General features: G+C 34.8%; 2 protein-coding genes across 2 annotated transcripts in view; both read right to left on the reverse strand.

Moving 5' to 3' along the window:
- The window catches only part of LOC132860362 (uncharacterized), a 112547-nt gene extending 97282 nt beyond the window's left edge, over nucleotides 1-15265 (reverse strand). The window contains 6 exon segments of the mRNA XM_060891550.1: nucleotides 9595-9960; nucleotides 10041-10415; nucleotides 10557-10907; nucleotides 11010-11399; nucleotides 12365-12393; nucleotides 12489-15265. Of these exon segments, the coding sequence (XP_060747533.1) occupies nucleotides 9595-9960; nucleotides 10041-10415; nucleotides 10557-10907; nucleotides 11010-11399; nucleotides 12365-12393; nucleotides 12489-12493 (1516 nt within the window). The 5' untranslated portion in view covers nucleotides 12494-15265.
- A 1207-nt stretch (nucleotides 15266-16472) lies between these two features.
- On the reverse strand, nucleotides 16473-21077 carry zgc:64106 (uncharacterized protein LOC393348 homolog). The gene is made up of 6 exons (XM_060890369.1): nucleotides 20805-21077; nucleotides 19339-19578; nucleotides 19108-19197; nucleotides 18823-19011; nucleotides 17074-17183; nucleotides 16473-16925 (listed from the first exon to the last, which is right to left on the reverse strand). The coding sequence occupies exons 1-6, from the start codon at nucleotides 20965-20967 to the stop codon at nucleotides 16746-16748; spliced, it is 972 nt and encodes a 323-aa protein (XP_060746352.1). The 5' UTR covers nucleotides 20968-21077; the 3' UTR covers nucleotides 16473-16745.
- Nucleotides 21078-21356: the final 279 nt, after the last annotated feature.

Here is a 21356-nt window from a genome sequence, read left to right on the forward strand (position 1 = left end):
AGGTTTAGCCTGGATTGGACTGTATGACGATGAGGACAGCTGGAGATGGTCTCTGGATGATGATGCCTTCTACCAGGAGGGAGAGAGAGACTTCAGAGGATGGCCCCATCAACCGGATAACTATTTTGGAAACGAGATGTGTGTTTATATTAGATCTGATGGAACCTGGTTTGATGGAGACTGTAGATCATATTTAACGTTTATTTGTTATGATGGTGAGAATGTTTAATAATTTTATAGGAATAAACCAAGAAGACCTACTTATTCTTATTGAACACCAGTACTGGATTGTCGGAGTTTAGCAGAGTTGGTAATGTTTTGCACCCTTGGTAAAGCGGAACGAGGTACAGTATGTTTTTTTTGTTTTAATGTGAATCTGGCTACGATAACTTAAAGCTTATCAATCTTAAGTTTATGATTTTAATGTGTGTATGTCACTTGTTTATATTTTGAATATATGTGTGGCGGAGGGGAATATGCCACCGCCTTGTGGGGCAGATAACAAACCTTTGAATAAGGAAGACTGTACTTTTCTTTCTTTAAGTTTCACGGTGTTGAACGGTGGTTCCTCTCAAGGTTTCTTCCTTTACCAATCTAAGGGAGTTTTTCCTTGCCACTGCTGCCTGAGTCACCTCAGACTTGCTCATTGGGGACAAATACATACACATACATACACACTGTGAACTATATATATTTTGAATTTTTATTATATTAATTCTTTATACTACTCCTTATATTTATCTTTTGTTATTTGTTTATGTTCTGTAAAGCTGCTTTGTGACAATGTCCATTGTAAAAAGCGCTATACAAATAAACTTGAATTGAATTGAACTGATACTGACGAGGAAGACAGACACCAAGGCTGAAAAACCCTGTAAAATACATAATATCAGTTTTACATAACAAATATAACTTGAGGCTACTGAAGCTCTGATTTACTAAGATCAAAAATAAAGTAAGTAGATAAATTCCATGTTTATACTCACTGGATGTCTTGCCTGAGATTTAAGATGAACTTACTGATGTGTTATCATATAACGAATAATGCATATATATATATATATGCAATTGTTTTTGTTTAAGTCTAAGTGAGCACCGTGTTCCTATTGTAGTTTGATTGAAAGAATAGCAAAAGAATGCTATCTAGAAGGTTAGCAGCCTATTCCTGTCAGAGAAGTCTCAACCATGTAGTAAGTCAATCTACACGTTCTATACCTTTCACCTCAAAAACAACCCAAATTACATAATTGGCAGCGTGTTATTCAGCGTGTTGTTGCTGTTCAAGCAAACAATAATCTCTGACTTGAGCTGACAGTAAAAAAGTCTATTTTGAAATTATTACTATTTTTCTTGCTGTAGGTCAATTAACTCTCTTCTCTTGTTTAATTTAAGACCACCAAATAGAACCAGGAAATATTTTGGTTTCTCAGTTACAAAATGGAAACTATATATCAGGATTGGTCAACTACGCAGGGACGTTTAGTTGTTCAGATCGTTTGTTGTACTAAATAAGCTTGAAATAAGCTTGAAAATCTTCTGTAAAGGTACAATGTGCACTCTTCATCATTTTATGAAAACGTTCTTACTGTATATACATTTATAACACCCAGATAACACATACAACTCACCCAAAAGCAGCAGAAGTTGAAACATGACTCTGAGAGAATACATGGAAAGAAACTCTGATTAACATATTTACATCAATTATAAAATTAAATTATGTTTCTGTGTTCAAAATAGTCCATCTTATGATGACACATTAGTAAAGTTTTGTATTTAAATATTGTACCTCGTGGATTTGTTCTGTCTGCTGTTTGCTCCTGTCTACAACATCGCTAAGTAATTATCCTGAAGAAAATAATATATAAAGGGCGTAGGAATATGTACAGTAGAAAGACTGGTTATTAATTGTTTCACCATTTACACTAATGCTGTGACCTAAGCCCCATCTGCTGAGATGAAAAAAATAGTGTTATTTAATCAAGGAAAATTGGTTAGGTCTTCTGCAAGGAAACAAAAGTCAAGAAAAATAAGCACCATATCGATAAAAATCTAAATCTTAATATATATTATATAGCCTTTGTCAAAGGAAGAAATTATAAAAGGTGACGCAAGTGGTGAAAGATAACTCTGGGAGAGATGTGGGTGTGTAAATATTAAAATGGCATTCATGTAGAGAATGTTCAGTTACACTTTGCTAGCAAATGTCTATTTCTCCTATGTATGGAGACTTTTGGGACACCTGTATATTCTATATTTTATTTGTTTGCCATGTTGTTTGTCGGTTGTTGTCTGTGGCTGTTTTGTGTGCTCATGATTCTGGTCCTGTTTTGCTATTGCCCGGATTGCCTGGATTACTTTGTGCTTTTGTTTCATTCAGTGCTGCACTGGAATTCTCAATAAAATATATTTAAAAAAAAATTAAGACAACATAAAACCCGTTTTCCCATTTGATCAGCATTACTTCACCCATCATGTAAAATAAATTGAAAAATATTTCACACGTTTCTTCATTTAAGTGATTTTTATTAGAAAATGAGAATATTCCCCAAAATCCCTATAATAAAAACAATTATAAAATGAAAAACACACACTGTCTTAACACTCATCGCATTATTTTGCACAAACAAATAAAAATTCAGTTAAAATAAAATAATATAAAGGTGTAATTACAGTTACAACCTGACATAATGATATATTTATACGTATAAACAATATAAAGGTGTAATTACAGTTACAAAATGTCATAATGATATACTTACATGTATAAATAATATAAAGGTATAATTACAGTTACAATCTGTAATATTTATATACTTACACTTATACACCGCCTCCTATGGAGCCTCCCGAAATTTAAATGAGATCACAAATCGCTCTGCATTAGCGTACAAGGACAAAACTTTGTCACATAAACAATGTTACTCAGTAGTGAAATGTTGTTGTTTTTTTCCATTTACAACCGATTGTGTGTGACTAACTATGTTTCGCCCAATTGACTGTTTTGACTATTTGACAATTGACTACTACAGCTCTATCAACTATCACTATAACCTATCAATATCACATATTAGTTTATATCTAAAGGGTGTTGGCAGTTTTATTTATGTCACAACTGAAATCTACTCACTGCTATAACAGAGGAATGGAAAAGTTTGGCCACAGTTTTTATCTGTCCATTTCCCGTAATTATCATCATTAAATGACATTATTTATTATTTACCTGATTGTCCAGGTTTCCAGTTGCTAAAAAAAGAGTTGCTTTGGTCCGACCAAAAACTGGTTCTGTACAAGTCAATCCAAAATGGTTTATGCTTATAATAGTAATAATAATTATAAAAATAATAGTTATCACCATAGTTAATTATAATAATGATTATCGTCTAATTTATTATTATTAGCTAATAATGATCTGATCTTCTGCTTCTCATTGTCGTTCCTCACGCTGGTCAGGTCTGTGTAATGTTTTCTGTCCAGCTTCATATGCTGATAAACCAGGACATCTCTCACTGGCATTCAATCGGCCTAAAATTCAAGGAAATAGAATTTGTGTAGAATCATTTTACAACTGCGGTTCTCACCACCAAAACACATAAATGGAAGTGTTGTCGAACAAGAGGCTTCTTTCCAAACTGCTTCATAAACTGCAAAATACACACAGAATTTTTCTCTATTTCCATTCCAGTTCCTTGGTTCATTTATATTCCACCTTCTAACGTCTCTCTCTCCATTCTTGTAGAAAGAATCATCATCCAGAGACCATCTCCAGCTGTTCAGATCATCATACAGTCCAATCCAGGCTAAACCTGAGTAGATTCCATTTACTGTGTTAAGGAGTGTGTTCATTTCCTCCATGTTATTAATGGTTGCCAGGTCAGTGTATTTCTCTCTGCAGTATCTCTGTGCTTCAGTCCAGGTCTTATTCTCATTAACAAAGTGATACTGATAGAAGGTGCATGATGATCCTGTACATGATTATTTTAAAACATTACTAACTAATAAACATAAACATAAAACTAACTAATATTGAATGTTTCTATAGTCAAAAGAGTCATATGATGGAATATTTGTGAAGCTTTCTATTCAAATATATTTACCTCATGGATCTGTGCTTTCTGCTTTTGTTTCTGTCTGCCACTTGATTTTATTTCAACACTAAATAAAGATTAGGAAGAAAAGTACTGTACATGTATATGGGAAGGACTTAGACATATGTAGACAAACTGGTTACTGAATGTACCATGATTCATGTCAAACTAACCATTAACTCGCTTGTAGCAGCCCCCTGTGGCTCTCATTACAGACGCTATTGTCACCAAAAGAGGTGAAAACTGAACGTCAACAACGTTTTACAATTAAACACAACAATTCTGAGGGATGTTGTGGTAAATGTCAGTGGATTTTATTTTCCCGTGTTTGGTTATGACACGGTTCTGCTTATTTATACATTTTATATTAAGTTACTGAGCGCTTCACTCACGTTAATGCTGTGACTTCAGCGCCATCTGCTGGGCGGAAAAAAGTTATTTCATCAATAAAAATGTATAACAGGGATGGGCAAACTTTGTGGCTTAAGGATCATAAATATAAAACAAAGTCTCAAAATACAAAACAAAAGATAATATCTGTACTATTTATATAATACAAATTTATATTATATAAATTACATGTGAAACCCAAAAAGTACCTAAAAAGTAAAGAAAACTTTTATTCGATTTCAATAGGAACACTGTTGTTTGGACTACGCCACCTAGTGGAATAAACTGGAATAGAGTATTGCAATAAAAATGCAAAACGAAGGTGGTCTGATGGACAATTTTGTAAATAATCGAGTGGTGAGGTTAAACATCCCAACAGGCCTTATGTTTGCCCACCACTGATGTATAAAGATATTATAATGTTTTCTGTATTGAGATGCTCTTATTTATACAGGGTGTCACAAAAGTCTCCATACATGGGGGAAATTAACTTCATGGCAAAATGTCTTTCAAAATCTACATACAGTATATTACAATTTATACAGTTTTTTCCGATAGCCTTTAAGAATGCCTTTGTTAAAGGAAGAATTCCTAGAAATCATTGTCATGGATGAATTGTGAAGATCCAAAGTTACAATAAGTCTGAGATGTGTGTGTGTTTTAAAAAAAGGTAATCCTGTAGAGGAGGTTCAGTTACCTTTTACTGACAAATGCTAACTTCTCTCATGTATGAAGACTTTTGTGAGACCTGTATAATCTTTATTATATGAAGCTATTTTGACAGGATGCTTAAACAAAACAATGTGGTTCTTCACATCCAGTGTGTCAAAAAAACGTAAAGTCATACTTTATTTTCAAACAATATAAAATATATTTTTCTCTTTGAATAGCATTACTTTCACCCAACACAAAACATTTCACACGTTCCTTCATTTACTGTTTATTATTATATTGACATTTAATCAGCACAACCAAAACTACATGAAACCCAATACTGAAAACAATTAATAAATGAAAATCACATAGTGTCCCTTAACGCTTATAGCAGTATTTTTCATTAGCAAGTTCGGTGATTTTTTTATTCATCTGAAATTCATTTCAAGAATACCATTCACAAGCAATAAACCCAATAAGAAATCATGCTCGATCACAGATAATTGTAATTACAGTCATTGTTATTAATAATGTGACATTACAGAAGGCATTTCAAGGTTTGTAAATATTTTTACATAAAACTATTAAATCTGTTCAAACATTTTAATACCTATATTCTCTTTTTAATAAGGAGAAAGATTGCTGAGTAAATGAATAAATAAAAGATAAATCACCATAAAACCTGGAATTTCTTTCAGTTGTATTTAGAACCCGATTGTAGTCTTTTTCCTTCATGGATCGAGCTTATGGATGTTTCTCTCATTCACAGTTTAGTTGCTTGAAACTCTGCTAGTTTTCTCAATTCTTGCTGAAGCTGACAAAAATATGAAATTATTATATAACTACAGTATATACTGTAAAATCCTTTAAGACACATCTCATCCATTATGAATTTATAACGCTTTAATTTATACTTATTTTGGACAACATTATTTCTTTTGCTAAATACATTTTTACACATTATCTACAAAATAAACTCAATGTAATAAATTGTATTCATATAAATTAAAGGTACAGATAAAGAAAGACATTATAGGAACGTTAACTTACTTCCATCACCTCTTCCATCAGTCTTTTAATCCGAGAGTTTAACAGATTTTTAATAACAGTGACTTTCATACGCGGTCCCATCACAGCACCTGTATAAAAGTGTTAATTAAAACCAATAAAGAAACAGACATTCAATAAGCATTCGCTTAGTTAACTAAGGATCATAGATATCTCTATTTATTTTTCATGACCACATAAATAGTGTTTTTGCTTACCTGGAGTGAATGCTGCCAGAGCACAAGGAAGACATGTTAGGATTAGAAAACATCTGGTAATCTTATTCCAGTTCATAATCATATTTAGACATCCAGCTTCCTTTATTTATTATATTTTAAATGAATTTAAAATGGAGATCAACTCACCATTGTAGCAGATAAATGGGAATCTGGCGAAACAGTTTTCATCTGTCCATCGGCCAAGATGATCCACAGCTGTACAGTGTTGATTTCTACTTTGTCCAGGTGAATACAAACCATTATCAGGTTCTGGTGTAGGTTCTGGACTCTCTGGTCTCCAATATGTAAAGGTTGAGTTGCTCTGATCTGACCATAATCGGTTTCTGTACAAACCTATCCATACATCAGAACTGTTCACGATGCTCATTATTTGCTGAAGTTCGGTCTGATGCCTCACACTGGCCAGGTCTGTGTAACGCACTCTGCAAAAGCTCTGAGCTTCTTCCCAAGTCTTCTGATCATAAATCATTACATATGTGTTGTTTATACCTAAGGTTGAGATAATTACAAAGATACATGCAATAGCTGTAATTAGCTGTATGATAAATATCCATTATCAATTTTTATCAGCTGCAATAGCAGATTAAAATAATTTAGGCCAAATGTTTTCATTTCTGTCAGACCTTACCATTATAGCAAACAAATGAACTTCTGTCAGTACAAGGTCTGTCAAACCACCACCCTCCATTCCCCATGGAAACACACATCTCATTTCCATCATTATCAGGTTGATGTTCCCATCCTCTGAAGTCTCTCTCTCCCTCCTGGTAGAAAGCATCATCATCCAGAGACCATCTCCAGCTGTCCTCATACATTCCAATCCAGGCTAAACCTGAGTAGCTGCCATTTACTGTGTTAAGGAGTGTGTTCATTTCCTCCATGTTATTAATGGTTGCCAGGTCAGTGTAATTCTCTCTGCAGTATCTCTGTGCTTCAGTCCAGGTCTTATTCTCATTAACAAAGTGATACTTACGAGAGGAGTTTGAGAGGATTGCTAGAGTAGAATAACACAAATGTTGGTTACTGTGCTCATTATTCTGAAAAATGATATTTGTTTGTGTTCATTAAGAGAAAGTAATTCTACTAAAAATTGCCACTTTAAATAGACAAAGAACAGAAAACTCTGGTCTTCACTCACTGCTGTAACAGAGGAATGGAAAAGCTTGACCACAGTTTTCGTCTGCCCATTTCCCATAAAAAAAACTTTCATTAAATGACACAGCAGTACAGGATACAGTTTGTCCATAATTATCTGGTTGTCCAGGCTTCCAGTTGGTAAAAGAAGAGTTGCTTTGATCTGACCATAAACTGTTTCTGTACAGGCCGATCCAAAAAGCATAATAATTATTATAGTAATAACCGGAGGTATAATGTTTATCATCCTTATCGTTAGCTAATAATAATCTGATCTTCTGGTTCTCAGTGTCATTCCTCACGCTGGTCAGGTCTGTGTAATGTTCTCTGCAGTATTTCTGAGCTTCAGTCCAGTTCATACGCTGATAAACTGGAACATATCTCTCACTGGCATTCACTCGGCCTAAAAGAGAAGGAAATAGAATTTGTGTGGAATATTTATGCTAGAATCTTTTTGTTTAAATTTTTTGTAAAAATTTTTTTGTTTAATCTTTTTGTAAAATTTATATATATATATATATATATATATATACATATATATATATATGTATATATATATATATACATATATATATACATATATATATATATGTATATATATATGTATATATATATATATATATATATATATATATATATATATATATATATATATATACATATATATATATATATATATATATATATATATATATATATATATATATATATATATATATATATATATATATATATATATATATATGTGTGTGTGTGTGTGTGTGTAGACTGCGGTGCTCACCATCAAAACAAATGAATGGAAGTGTTGTAGAACATGAATACACCCACCAAAGGGCAGAATAACCAAAATATACACATAAATTGTTTCCATTCCTGTAGCTTGGTTTGTCTGTATACCAATTACTAAAGTTTATTTTTCCGTAACTGTATAAAGCATCGTCATCCAGAGACCATCTCCAGCTGTTCAGATCATCATACAGTCCAATCCAGGCTAAACCTATGTAGATTCCATTTACTGTGTTAATGAGTGTGTTCATTTCCTCCATGTTATTAATGGTTGCCAGGTCAGTGTAATTCTCTCTGCAGTATCTCTGTGCTTCAGTCCAGGTCTTTTTCTCATTAACAAAGTGATACTGATGGAGGGTGCATGATGATCCTGTGCAGAATTATTTAAAGGAAAAACACCATAATATAATATTTTGCAGACAAACATTTTTTTTGTAAATATTGATGTGAATTACCAAAAATACAAATGTTACAGGAGATGTAATATTTTATCATTTTTTTTTATCATTGAAAAAGTTTATACAACTTAGAAATCACAAAAAAAAATTCCATCTATTTTCATTTCTTTAATCATAAAGATGATATAAGAATATTTATATTCATGAAAATCCCATGATGTATAAGGAACTCCTCAAGTATCCTCATGAAAGTTATGAAATTAGTGATGCTTGACTGGGGTAGAATTAAACTGTTAATTTAAATGAAATTAAACCTTTAAATCTTATTTTTTAACCATAAAAGTACATTCTGACATCACACCAATGTATCCTCACTTATGATCCCACTTCAAAACTCCCAGGATTAATATAGAGTTGATTCCCATTTCCTGCTATAACAGTCTCCATTTTAAAGGGAATGCTAAACTTTGGAACATGGCTAGAGGGATTTGAACCTATTCAGGCACCAGGACATGAGTGAGATCAGGCAGTGATGATTAGTAAATAGGTCTTGTATGCAAAGAGCTTTCTAAATCATCTGTTGAGTTGAGCTCATGGTTCTGTGAAGGCCACTAGAATTCTTCCACACAAATATTGGCAAAACATCCATTTATGGAACATTCTACATTAATAAAAGCATTGCCAGTCTGAAACAGGTTTGGACAAGAACCCTTAGCAATGGTGAAGGGAAATCTGTGCAGACCTTTATGGCAAGAGTTTAGAGAAGGCAAAAAAAATTGTGATATTTATATAGTTTGAGTGGATAAAGGTTCATATTGTACAATAATGAAAAAATAAAGTCTGATTAGAAGAACTCACTGTTATAGCAGATAAAAGGGAACGTGGATAAGCAGTCCTCATCTGTCCAATGACCTGAGTCTCTGAATGAGACAGCAGTGCAGTGCTGATTTCTGTATTCCCAGGGATTATTAATACCATTGTCTGGTTGTTGATAGGTGGCTGGTCTCCAGTTTTCATATGTGGATACCTGTTTGTCTGACCAGAGTCTGGTCCTGTATAAACCAATCCAAGCCACAGTGCCAACTGTAAGGTTTAAGATTCTTTGATTATCTGTTGGATTTCTCACACTGGCCAAGTCAGTATAATGCTCTCTGCAGTAATGCTGAGCTTTTGTCCAAGGCATTGGCTGGTTTATCCATGTGTAATTTTCTGTTCCATTCTTTCCTGGTAAAATAAATGGGCTCAGTAACACATAAACCAGAATTTACACAGTTTATTAGTATAAAATGATTAAACATTCTCACCATCATAACAAATAAAATGAAAATATCCTCTACAGTCTCCATCAGACCAGGTTCCATCAGATGTAATATAAACACACATCTCGTTTCCAAAATAGTTATCAGGTTGATGTTCCCATCCTCTGAAGTCTCTCTCTCCCTCCTGGTAGAAAGCATCATCATCCAGAGACCATCTCCAGCTGTCCTCATCACCATACAGTCCAATCCAGGCTAAACCTGAGTAACTGCCATTTACTGTGTTAAGGAGTGTGTTCATTTCCTCAATATTATCAATAGTAGCCAGGTCAGTGTAATTCTCTCTGCAGTATCTCTGTGCTTCAGTCCAGGTCTTATTCTCATTCACAAAGTGATACTGATGAGAGGGTAATGGTAGCATTGCTAGAGTAGGATAACACAAATGTTGGTTACTATGCTCATTATTTTGACAAAGTACATTATAGCTGATTTGTGTTCATTAAGGGCAAATAATACTAATGAAAATTGGCACTATAGATAGACACAGAACAGAAATGTACTCACTGCTGTAACAAAGGAATGGAAAAGCTTGGCTACAATTTTCATCTGTCCATTTCCCAGAATCATTAAATGACACAGCAGTACAGGATTCATTCTGTCTGTAATTATCTGGTTGTCCAGGTTTCCAGTTACTGAATGAAGAGTTGCTTTTATCTGACCAAGATCTGGTCCTGTACAGGCCGATCCAAAAACTTGAATAATCCGTATTATTAAACATTGATTTAATCTCCTGGTTCTCAGTGTCGTTCCTCACGCTGGCCAGGTCTGTGTGATGCTCTCTGCAGTATCTCTGAGCTTCAGTCCAGTTCATGTTCTGATAAACCGGGACATATCTCTCACTGGCATTCACTCTGCCTAAAAGAGACAATAGAAATATAGGAAACCTGTACTTTTACAGAAAATATGTACTGAATTTAAAGCTAATACATAAAGCATATACAAATCTGCATTACTCACCATCAAAACAAATGAAATATAGCATTGTGGAACAAGATGTCTCCCACCAAGCTCCATCATAATTAGATAAATACACACACAAACTGACTTCATTCCAGTCTCTTGGCTTCTCTATATACCAGTTTCTAAAGCTTCTCTCTCCCTCCTTGTAGAAAGAATCATCATACAGAGACCATTTCCAGCTGTTCAGATCGTCATACAGTCCAATCCAGGTTCGCCTGCTGTTCCAGATGTCTATTAAGTTTGTAAGGGCCAAGTCCTCTTCATTGTTATTAATAGAGGCTAAATCAACATAATTCTCTCTGCAGTATCTCTGTGCTTCAGACCAGGTCTTATTCTCATTAATGAAGTGATACTGACGAGGAAGACAGATCCCAAGGCTAAAAAACCCTGAAAAAGACATAAAACCAGTTTTAGATAACAAATATAACTTGAGGCCACTAAAGCGCTGTTTCACTAAGGTCATCAAGCTAATTGGTAGTGATTTAAGATGAATTTATAGAAATTCATTACATACAAATAATACATACACTAATGGACATGTTGACATTATTGCACATATGGTTTGTATTTGTTCTCTCTTTTATATCCATTCTATTATTTTTTTTACATTTCTTTTCTATGCAAGTAAATTCATTTGCAATTAATTCTTTGTAAGTTCTGTTTTTATGTCTCTGGACAGAATTCAAATATTCAGATATCATACAATGAACGATCTGGAATAATTAAAGGTGTTAAATTAAAAACCTCCCTGGTTTGACTCGGCCATTGCCGGTCTTAATACTGTGAGTACATGTATATGTATATGTATATGTAAGTATATGTACATACCAGTAAATAAGTATACTGGTATTAGTCCTAGCTACTGATACACATTTCCTCATGTTTGTTAGCTGATTTAATTTATTTGCCTTCATGAAAATCAGCAATATTTTGTTTGTACTTTCAAATATCGAAGAATTATTGTGTAATAACAGAATGTGCACATTAGACTCGCCCTGACGCTTCTGATATACTTTGGTTAAACCAGAATATTTACAGGTTCTACTCATGTGGTGTTCATTAAAACAACAGAAGACAGTACATTACTCTGCTGTAAGAAAAAACGGATCGTCATACTGTTTTTTTTAATGGCACTTTTCATGGTAATGAATGTACTGCATCTCTAATAGCTTTTATTAAAAAATAGGTGTGACCTTCATCAGTACTGACATATTCTATTTTGGTTTGGTAGACATTAAGACCAATAAAAGATAAAGTGTCTAGTTTTCATGAATATTACATGAGTATTTACAGGTTTTATTCTGGTGGCATTTATATACACACACACACACACACACACACACGGAACTTACCAAATAGCAGCAGAAGTTGAATCATGTCTCTAGTAGAATAAAAAGTGTGATTAACATGATTGTATTAATTATATTATTAAAATAGTCAAAATTAGTCAAAATCGTATCTAATTAAGTATTTTACCTCATGGATTTGTGATGTCTGCTGTTTGCTCCTGACGGACACTTCAGCACAGCTATGAGAGATTCTGAAAGAAAGCCTATGGGAAGGGCTTAATTATATGTTAATAAGATTCTATGCAATGTTGACATGTTACATATTTATCTTTCACTGCAAGTCCCTTTGCCTAAAAGAGATGTACTTTCACAGATAGAGTGAACTGAACATAACGCTACTTAAAGCTATACACACACACACACACACACACACACACACACACACACACACACATATATATATATATATATATGTATCTGAGTACTCACCATCAAAGCAAGTGAACTGACAAACTAAATACACAGGTCACACTGTAAAAAAAATCTGTAGATTTAACAGTAAAATACCACAGAAATGGTACAGTATAAAACCGTATTTCACAAAATATGCACTAACCATAGAATTTACAGTAAAACCCTGTAATTTGTTTCACAGAGTAAGACCTTAAATTTAACAGATAAAAACCTATGAAAATACGGTTTATTATTTACTTCCCGTAAAAAAAGAAAACGTTATTTTGTCTTAATATTATTCTTTAAATTCATAAATATATTTGACCCCCCGTGCAATGTGGACTTAATACCACAATATAGAACACAGGACATAAACAATTCTAACTACTTTAACAATTTTAACTTAAATAATGACTTTAACTGGATAGACATCATTTCATAATGATGAGTATGACACTGGTTTGCACTGCTGTGTTGTTTGGGTTGTTCTTAAGGTGACGGATGCCCTAAAGCCTTGAAGCCTTTTCAGCTACAGTATTAAACTACAATAACATGCTATACATTTTACAATCATACTTTGGTGTTTTTAGGATGTGGGACCTAAATTCTCAATCAGAAAAATAATCTAATATAAATTCCTTTTTTGCCCTTTTTATACATCATTATGTTACATAACACAAGATTATTAACACACTAAGACAACTGTTGATATGATTACTTCAAATCAGAAAATCTTACAACTCACACTTTTCTATAAAAGCTTCTGTATAAATAAATGCAGTGGTTTATTTATTTAATTTCAAGAATACCATTTATAAGTCAGATTTACTTTCTTCCCAATAGAGTATTATACCTATCAAAAGCACAAATAATTCACAAAACAGTATAATATTTTTTTGTGTCAAAGCCAAAAATTGATTGTAATTTCTATCACAAAAAAGTCAATTTGTTTTAAAAAAGATCTTATATTTTATTTGTTTTTTTAATCATTTGACATTTAGATCTGCATTTTAATATTTATATTCTTGATTTACATGACAGTGAGTAAATAAATGAGTACAATAAATACAATGAGTATATAAAAGATAAATCAGCACAAAATCTGGAACATGTCTCATTTTGAACCTGAATGTATTTTTTTCTTTGGCTAGGATGGCTAGGATTAGAAAACATCAGGTATCTCTGAAACATGTTATTCCACCTGGAGACCTCACTGTAGCCAACTTTCATAATTATATTTAGACATACAGCTAGCTCTAGAAACGGAAACTTGAGAAACACTTTGATCCTGTTGTGCCACTCGGGAAACCAGCTTATTAAAATAAAGGTTTAAAAACGGATATTCAGTCAGTAATGCAAACAAAAATGAAAGTACACAATCCACTCACTCACTCACTCACTCACTCACTCACTCATTTTCTACCGCTTATCCGAACTACCTCGGGTAACGGGGAGCCTGTGCCTATCTCAGGCGTCATCGGGCATCAAGGCAGGATACACCCTGGACAATTTGGACTATGGACAATTTTCCAGAGATGCCAATCAACCTACCATGCATGTCTTTGGACCGGGGAGGAAACCGGAGTACCCGGAGGAAACCCCCAAGGCACGGAGAGAACATGCAAACTCCACACACACAAGGCGATGGGGGGAATCAAAAACCCAACCCTTGGAGGTGTGAGGCGAACGTGCTAACCACTAAGCCACCGTGCCCCGTACACAATCCAAAAAGTGTGAAATCTGAGATAAACAGAAACAATGTTCCTAGACATGAACAGGATCAGTACAGAGACGGCTGGGTAAAGAAGTAGAACTAACTTCGCACCATGAGAACTGGTTAGCTGGATGAGGATTGACGGGTGGATTTATTACAGATCCACAGCCACACACTTTTGATTTCCACGTTATCCTGGTGAATCATGTTCAGGTGTTGGTCCTGAACTTTCTGGAGTCCAATAGGATGAGTTTCTATTGGTTGATCTATGCACCTATGAGCCCTGTTTCCATCCATGGGGTCTCTGTGGACAGTGTTGTGGAAGGGGCCACCCGGAGACTGTCATACCTTCTTTTATCCATTGTTGCATTAGACAGCTGTATGATCTGGACTTTATCAGCAATCATTTGAAGACTTGAAGGCTGGAAGGAATTAGTGTTGCGTCCATGGTGAACTCAGAGATTGCCCTGACACATTGCTTCCTCAGGAGCTCTTGGTTACACAATTATAAACTGTTGTAGAAATTACATTTCTTACATTTACATTATTTACTGTTCAGTGTCACCCAAATGAGGATGGGTTCCCTTGTAAGCCTGGATCCTATCAAGGTTTCTTCCTCATATCCTCTCAGGGAGTTTTTCCTTGTCACCAAAGGAAACCCTTCCTACCTGTGTCCAGCAGACTGTATAATTCCTCAGTTCAACAATATAGCTTTAACTGTATAGCTATTTAAATCTTAGCTTTATTTATATTTTTGTATATATAATCTTAGTGCTTAAAAGATTTATTCTTCTTTCTTTTGATATAGATTGCATTTGTGTGCATTTTGTTATTACAAATTATTTGGTATATTTGTTTACTGTTATTACTTATTGTCACGGTTGGCGCACCTGCCCCGCTCCCCGACCGTCAACATAGAGAAGCGTCTCCGGAATATTAGTCGCTTCCGGACTACACCTCCCATCACCCATCACGAAGACTGATTGCTTCGCCACCTGATTCCTATCAGCCAGCTCCTATAAATACAAATTTGACCTTGACTCCTGTGCGAAGTCTCGATATGCCTTAGCAATCATTCTGAGCATTTCCTGTTTGTCTTAGTTCCGGTTTTGACCTAGTTTCTGTGTTCTGATTTTCTGATTGTTTGCTGCCTGCCCTGACCTTCTGTCTGCCCTACGATATCGTGTTTGCCGTGTTTGACCCTGCCTGTCTGTTTATGAGTTTCTATTAAAACGCTGCAAATGGATCACCAGCCTTACGACTCCTCATTACACTTATATTAAAAAGAAATACTCATGAACAAGTTCTTAAAATCCTGAGTGTCCAGTTTTATATGAATCATTAACCACTTCTGTGGACATTTAAAGCTGAAACACACCAAAAGCAGGGGCAAATAACATTTTGGCACATGTATGCTATACATAGCATATGTCCATTATGAATTGTGTTGGATTTTTATAATTATATATTAAATTATTTAACTATTTAATCTAATATGCAACAATAGTTATAGATATTTACACTAAGCTTTTCGTTTTGTCGTTGTTTCTCTTCTGTTCTGTTCTCTTCTGGCAATTTATTGGCCCAGTTTGCCACTGTGTGAACTCACAATGTAACTTGGAGCAGTTAGTTGTTCTTCAGGTTCAACTCCCCAATTTTAAAACCTCTGTAAAATATTAACATGAATAATCACACTAAACTTGATGTTTCAAGGATAGGCGCTGGCTGTAATTTATTTGGAGCACTTTGACATAAAAAAAAGTATTTGACATTAAAATGGAAAAACAATCACACAAAAGAAAGTTATTCTTTTGTTTAAGCAGGGCCGGCCCTGCGCATAGGCAGAATAGGCAAATGCTAAGGGCGCCGCCCACCACTAGGGGCGCCCGTGCGCCCAAATTATTATTTTTATTTATATATATATATATATCTGAGACGTATTTTATTTATATATTTATTATATATATATTTTATTGCTGTAAGAAAGGCAAGGAAAGCAAGGTCTCCGTAATATAGTTTTTTTAATATAGTTTGTGTGTGTTTCCAAAATATTTTCAAAATAAAGAAAAACAGGACAAAGCTGTGCAGTTCGTTTCTGTGTAATGAACTTCTGCTTATGAACAAAATGATCGGAACACAATTGTCTGTGATTCCAGGGGCACCAGGTGAAATCTTGCCTAGGGCAGCAAATTGGCCAGGGCCAGCCCTGTGTTTAAGTGTATTTACAAAGCACTAATTCATGATACTAACTTCATCATGAAGTCATGTTTATGCGGCTTAGAGCTTAGCTGTCAGCCTCTCACAGTATTCAAATTCTTTTTCTCCAATGGCTGGGTCCCGAGCCTCTGGAGCTGGTAGGACAAGGGAGCAGTCGCTGTCAAAATATTTCCCTGAGATTCCCTGGGTCTCCTCCGCCACGGCACAGTATATTGTGCTGACTGCACCTTCTTTAGAAGACTAACACAAACACACAGCATCTGACTGAATATACTTCTCAAATGCCTACTTGATCTGATTTAATGTATCGTGAAGAAATGTTTCTTTTGTTACATATGATGCTTTCTTTCCTGGCTTATGTGAGTGTTACATGCTGTTTATACTGTACCTTAAAGAAGAATATTCCCACTAGGTTGAAGATTAATCGTAAAATCCAGTTATAGTGTCTCATAACGTCTGTCATAACAATACCTGGGTGCAACGAGTTTGCTGTCACACCTAAAAACAACAAGGCTTAGATTACTTTTAAGAGAATTTTTAAAGTGACAGGAAAGAATTGTTTACTAATTAAAAATGTGCAAAAATCTGCAAATATTTGTTAAATTGTTTGCAAAATAATCTGGCGATAGAACTATAGGAAGACGACATCAAGCTTGAGATTAAATTAAATTAAACAGTTGTGTTCAGTTATCTGATATTTGGTATTATAATATAAAATGCTAGATCAGCTTGTCTATATTCAAGATCATTTCACTTTCCAGTATGTTTTTGGATTGTAAAAGGAAAAAATAGGGATAAATAGGGATTTTTAGTGATAAAAATATTAGTTACAACTGTTAAATGTATTATTACTGATATATAACTGATATATCTGATATAAAACCAGTTAAATAATAGCAACCATGTAGTTGGTTAGTTAGTTAGTTAGTTATGTTTGTGTTTTGATCACTTACGTAGCTGTTAACATACAAAATGCGATGCAATTGCTATAACTTGCTGGTTTTGAAAAATGTGGTTCAACACGTTTGCTTTCATTTAAAATATTTGCATACATTCTGTCTTTGTGGATTTGAACACTTTGAGAACCAGCATAATGTAGATATGTGTACATTCTGTGTATAGTGTATAATGTGTAGTGCTAACAGTATGTATGTACATGTTGCGTATAATGTGTAGTAGTACACTGTGTGTGTGTACACTATGTATGTACATATTGCACCTTTTCACCTGTTGTATGGTCATACAGTATGTTAATTGTTTCTCCCGTAGTACGCTCCAAAGAATTTCACTCACCAAGGCACATGTGCTGTGGTGATGTGACAATAAAAGTGACTTGACTTGACTTACCTGCCTGAAATTCTGCTGAAGCTGACAAAAATGTTAAATATTCACGTAAAAGCACATTTCACTTGCTGTAAATACATACTCCTTTTGTGTAAACTCATTATGGACAACATTTATTTCACTATATAAACAATTTACACATTATCTAGAAAGGAAGTCATTTTATTAAGAAAGTTTACTTACTGCACCAGCCCTTTTATATGAGAATTTACTTGCTGGTAAATTTAGAAATGTATAAATTTGCAGACAAATAAACCTCGCTATAGCCAACTTTCAAGGAAATTAATAAATATTTCTATCATCAGGATTCAGGAGTGAAAATATATAAATTTACCCATTTCTTTTCATATGGAAATGGAATAAGCCATAGATATGACTATTAAAACTATTTCTGGACATTTCTACTATATTCACTACTGTCGTCTTGTTCAACATGCCGATTTCTTTCATTTCATTCTTTATGTCTATGAAGAAGCAAACATATCTGCCAAAAGAATAATAAAATTTAAAGCTTGTAATATAAGGAATCAACTAAAAACAAAATAATATTACGATTATAATATATAATATATTCTCTTAATTGATTATTTAAAAAAAAAAAAACAACTATAAATATTTTATTTAAAATTTTTTTTTAATATTTTACTAATATTATATTTTTTAAATAGACAGAAAAAAAGATGTGCCATTAATAAATGCATTTTATTAATGGCACATCCATCAGTCAATCAAAAGTGATCTGAGTGGTCTTGACTTGCATGACTTATGAATATAATGTAGTGTTGTATTTTACCTGTTCCTCGTAACCTTCGCGCCAGCTCATTGGTCCAGATAACATTGTGAAGCTTTGTGTGGTTGTATGTGGTGTCCATCGCGTACGACAAATTCTCACCACGGAAATGCGAGAAATCAACCTTGCCTTTCTTGTGGTTAGCTGAGGAGACGTTCACAATGCGAGCTGGGGCCGATTTCTTCAAGAGATCTGCCAAAGAAGTAAAGAGAAAAAGAATATTGTAGAAAACCTGAGTTGGCAGAAGCCAGGTCCTGAAACAGAGGTGAGACAGATGTGAGGTCTGACCTAGAAGCAGATTGGTGAGCAAGAAGGGCCCGATATGGTTGGTGGCGAAGGACAATTCCAGTCCATCTGCAGTGAGTCCCTTTGGTAGGCCTTCATACAAGTCAGTGTCAGTTGTGTATTACACACACACACACACACACACACACACAAAAAAAAATATCCAGGAGCTAAAACAGATAAAATACATACAGATTTCCAGGATGGAAATAACATATATTGTTCACTGATTACCTGAAGCCCCGGCATTATTAACTAGTATATGAAGCTCTTTCTCCTCTTCAAGGATCTGAGCAGCAAACTTGCGAACCGATTCGAGGGAGGAGGTGTCGATGATTCGCAGGTGTACGTTCTGATTTCCACTGCACTGGCGAATCTCTTCTAGTGCTGCCATCCCACGAGTCTCACTCCTACATGCCAGGATCACCCTTGCTCCACGACGAGCAAAGTCCAAGGCAATGAACTTGCCTATCCCTGGTGGAATGATATAAAACAATATTACAAAATTTTGTGTGAAAAGAGGATATCTAGTACAGAATTTAATTGAGATCTAACAAATTAATGAATGTTTGGATACCCAACCCTGACATCAGAAAAAGACTCTACTCTAAAACCACTACTATATCTTTATTCTATAATCTGTTCAATAAATGAACAGTCAAACAAGCACATACTTTAAACATAAACAAACTCATCTGTATCTGCATGCAAGGCACACGGACATCTCAGACCTTGATAAGCTGTGTCCATACTTCAGAAACAAAACGTAAATGCCGCACGAGGATTGATTCAGACTGGGTCATTTTACACCAGTTTGGAGATAAACATTAAATGTGTTAGCTTATATTTAAACCATGACCGCCATTACGACATAAGCTATTGCTTCTTATAGCACTTTTGTACTATATGGGTGTGTTAATAAAATCCCACAACGCACTTCTAAGTCTTTATCCTGGAGGGAACAGCATGAGTTAGTAGTGATCTTTGTAGAGTATAGTGAGTAGAAATAAAAATAGAAATAAAGCTCCCTGTTTTCTACCTGCATGAATATTTGACTTGGAAACGTTTAAAAAAAATAATTTAATATCCATGTTTAGACCTTAATTTTAAACTCTAATTAAAGGTACCGAACATCAGAGGTGTCAAGTAACGAAGTACAAATACTTCGTTTACCTTACTTAAGTAGAAATTTTGAGTATCTATACTTTAATAGAGTAATTATTTTTTAGCAGACTTTTTACTTCTACTCCTTACATTTTCACACAATTATCTGTACTTTCTACTCCTTACATTTTAAAAATAGCCTCGTTACTCCTATTTCAATTCGGCTTGTTTTCATTCCGACTTGTCATCATTCAAAAAACCTATCAGGATAAGTTTAAATCGTGCCATCGGGATAGAGTGAATTTGACTGTGGTTGGATGAGAAATAAAAACATATACCATTCCGACACCCTATTGGTTTGTACGCGATCCATCGCACCTGCACATGACACAAATCACGTCACACTTCAGTTACCCAACGCTGGGCATAGCAGAAGTAGCCAAGTACGAAGATGTCCGTGGCAGAGGCTCAAAACTCAAACGAAATGTCTCAACATCCAAGCACCAGCACCAGTGAGGAAGCCCAGTCCTTATACATCCCTGACGTACCTGGAAGAATATAGTAAGACTTTAATGCGCACATGATTGTAAGACTACCTGTGTTTGCTCCGGTGACTATAGCCGTTTTGCCCGTGAGCCGAACTGGACATGCGCTCGGGTGCCACCAGCCTCTGCGCTGCGCTCGCGTAACCGCAGCCAGGACGAGCGCTGATACCATCCATAGGGGATGTGAAATTAAGTCGGTGATCTCCCAAGTCATTTAGCAACCTGATTTGGTGTGTTTCTCCTCCAAGTGTCGATTTTGGCAATAAGAAACAGCTTGTTGCGCAGACTGTAAATCCCACCTGAACTTTGGTATACCCACCCACCTAACTACAGCAACTACAGCACAAAGTCCAAAATCCGAGCACTTGTATATTGTAAACGACTCTCCAAACAATTCATTTTTGGGAATCGACTCGCATACCTAAATAAGACAAAGAATCACAATTGGTCAACATGCATGAAAATGAGATTAGAATTCAGAATATTTACAATACTGTCAATTCAAGTTGACTGAATTGAACCTTAATCTTTATTAAATTTTACTCTATCTGAAGAATCGGCTCTTTGAACTGTTTTTTTTTTTCGTGTAACCAACACGCATAG

The sequence above is a fragment of the Tachysurus vachellii genome, chromosome 17 (assembly GCF_030014155.1).
Source record: "Tachysurus vachellii isolate PV-2020 chromosome 17, HZAU_Pvac_v1, whole genome shotgun sequence".
Lineage (NCBI taxonomy): Eukaryota > Metazoa > Chordata > Actinopteri > Siluriformes > Bagridae > Tachysurus > Tachysurus vachellii.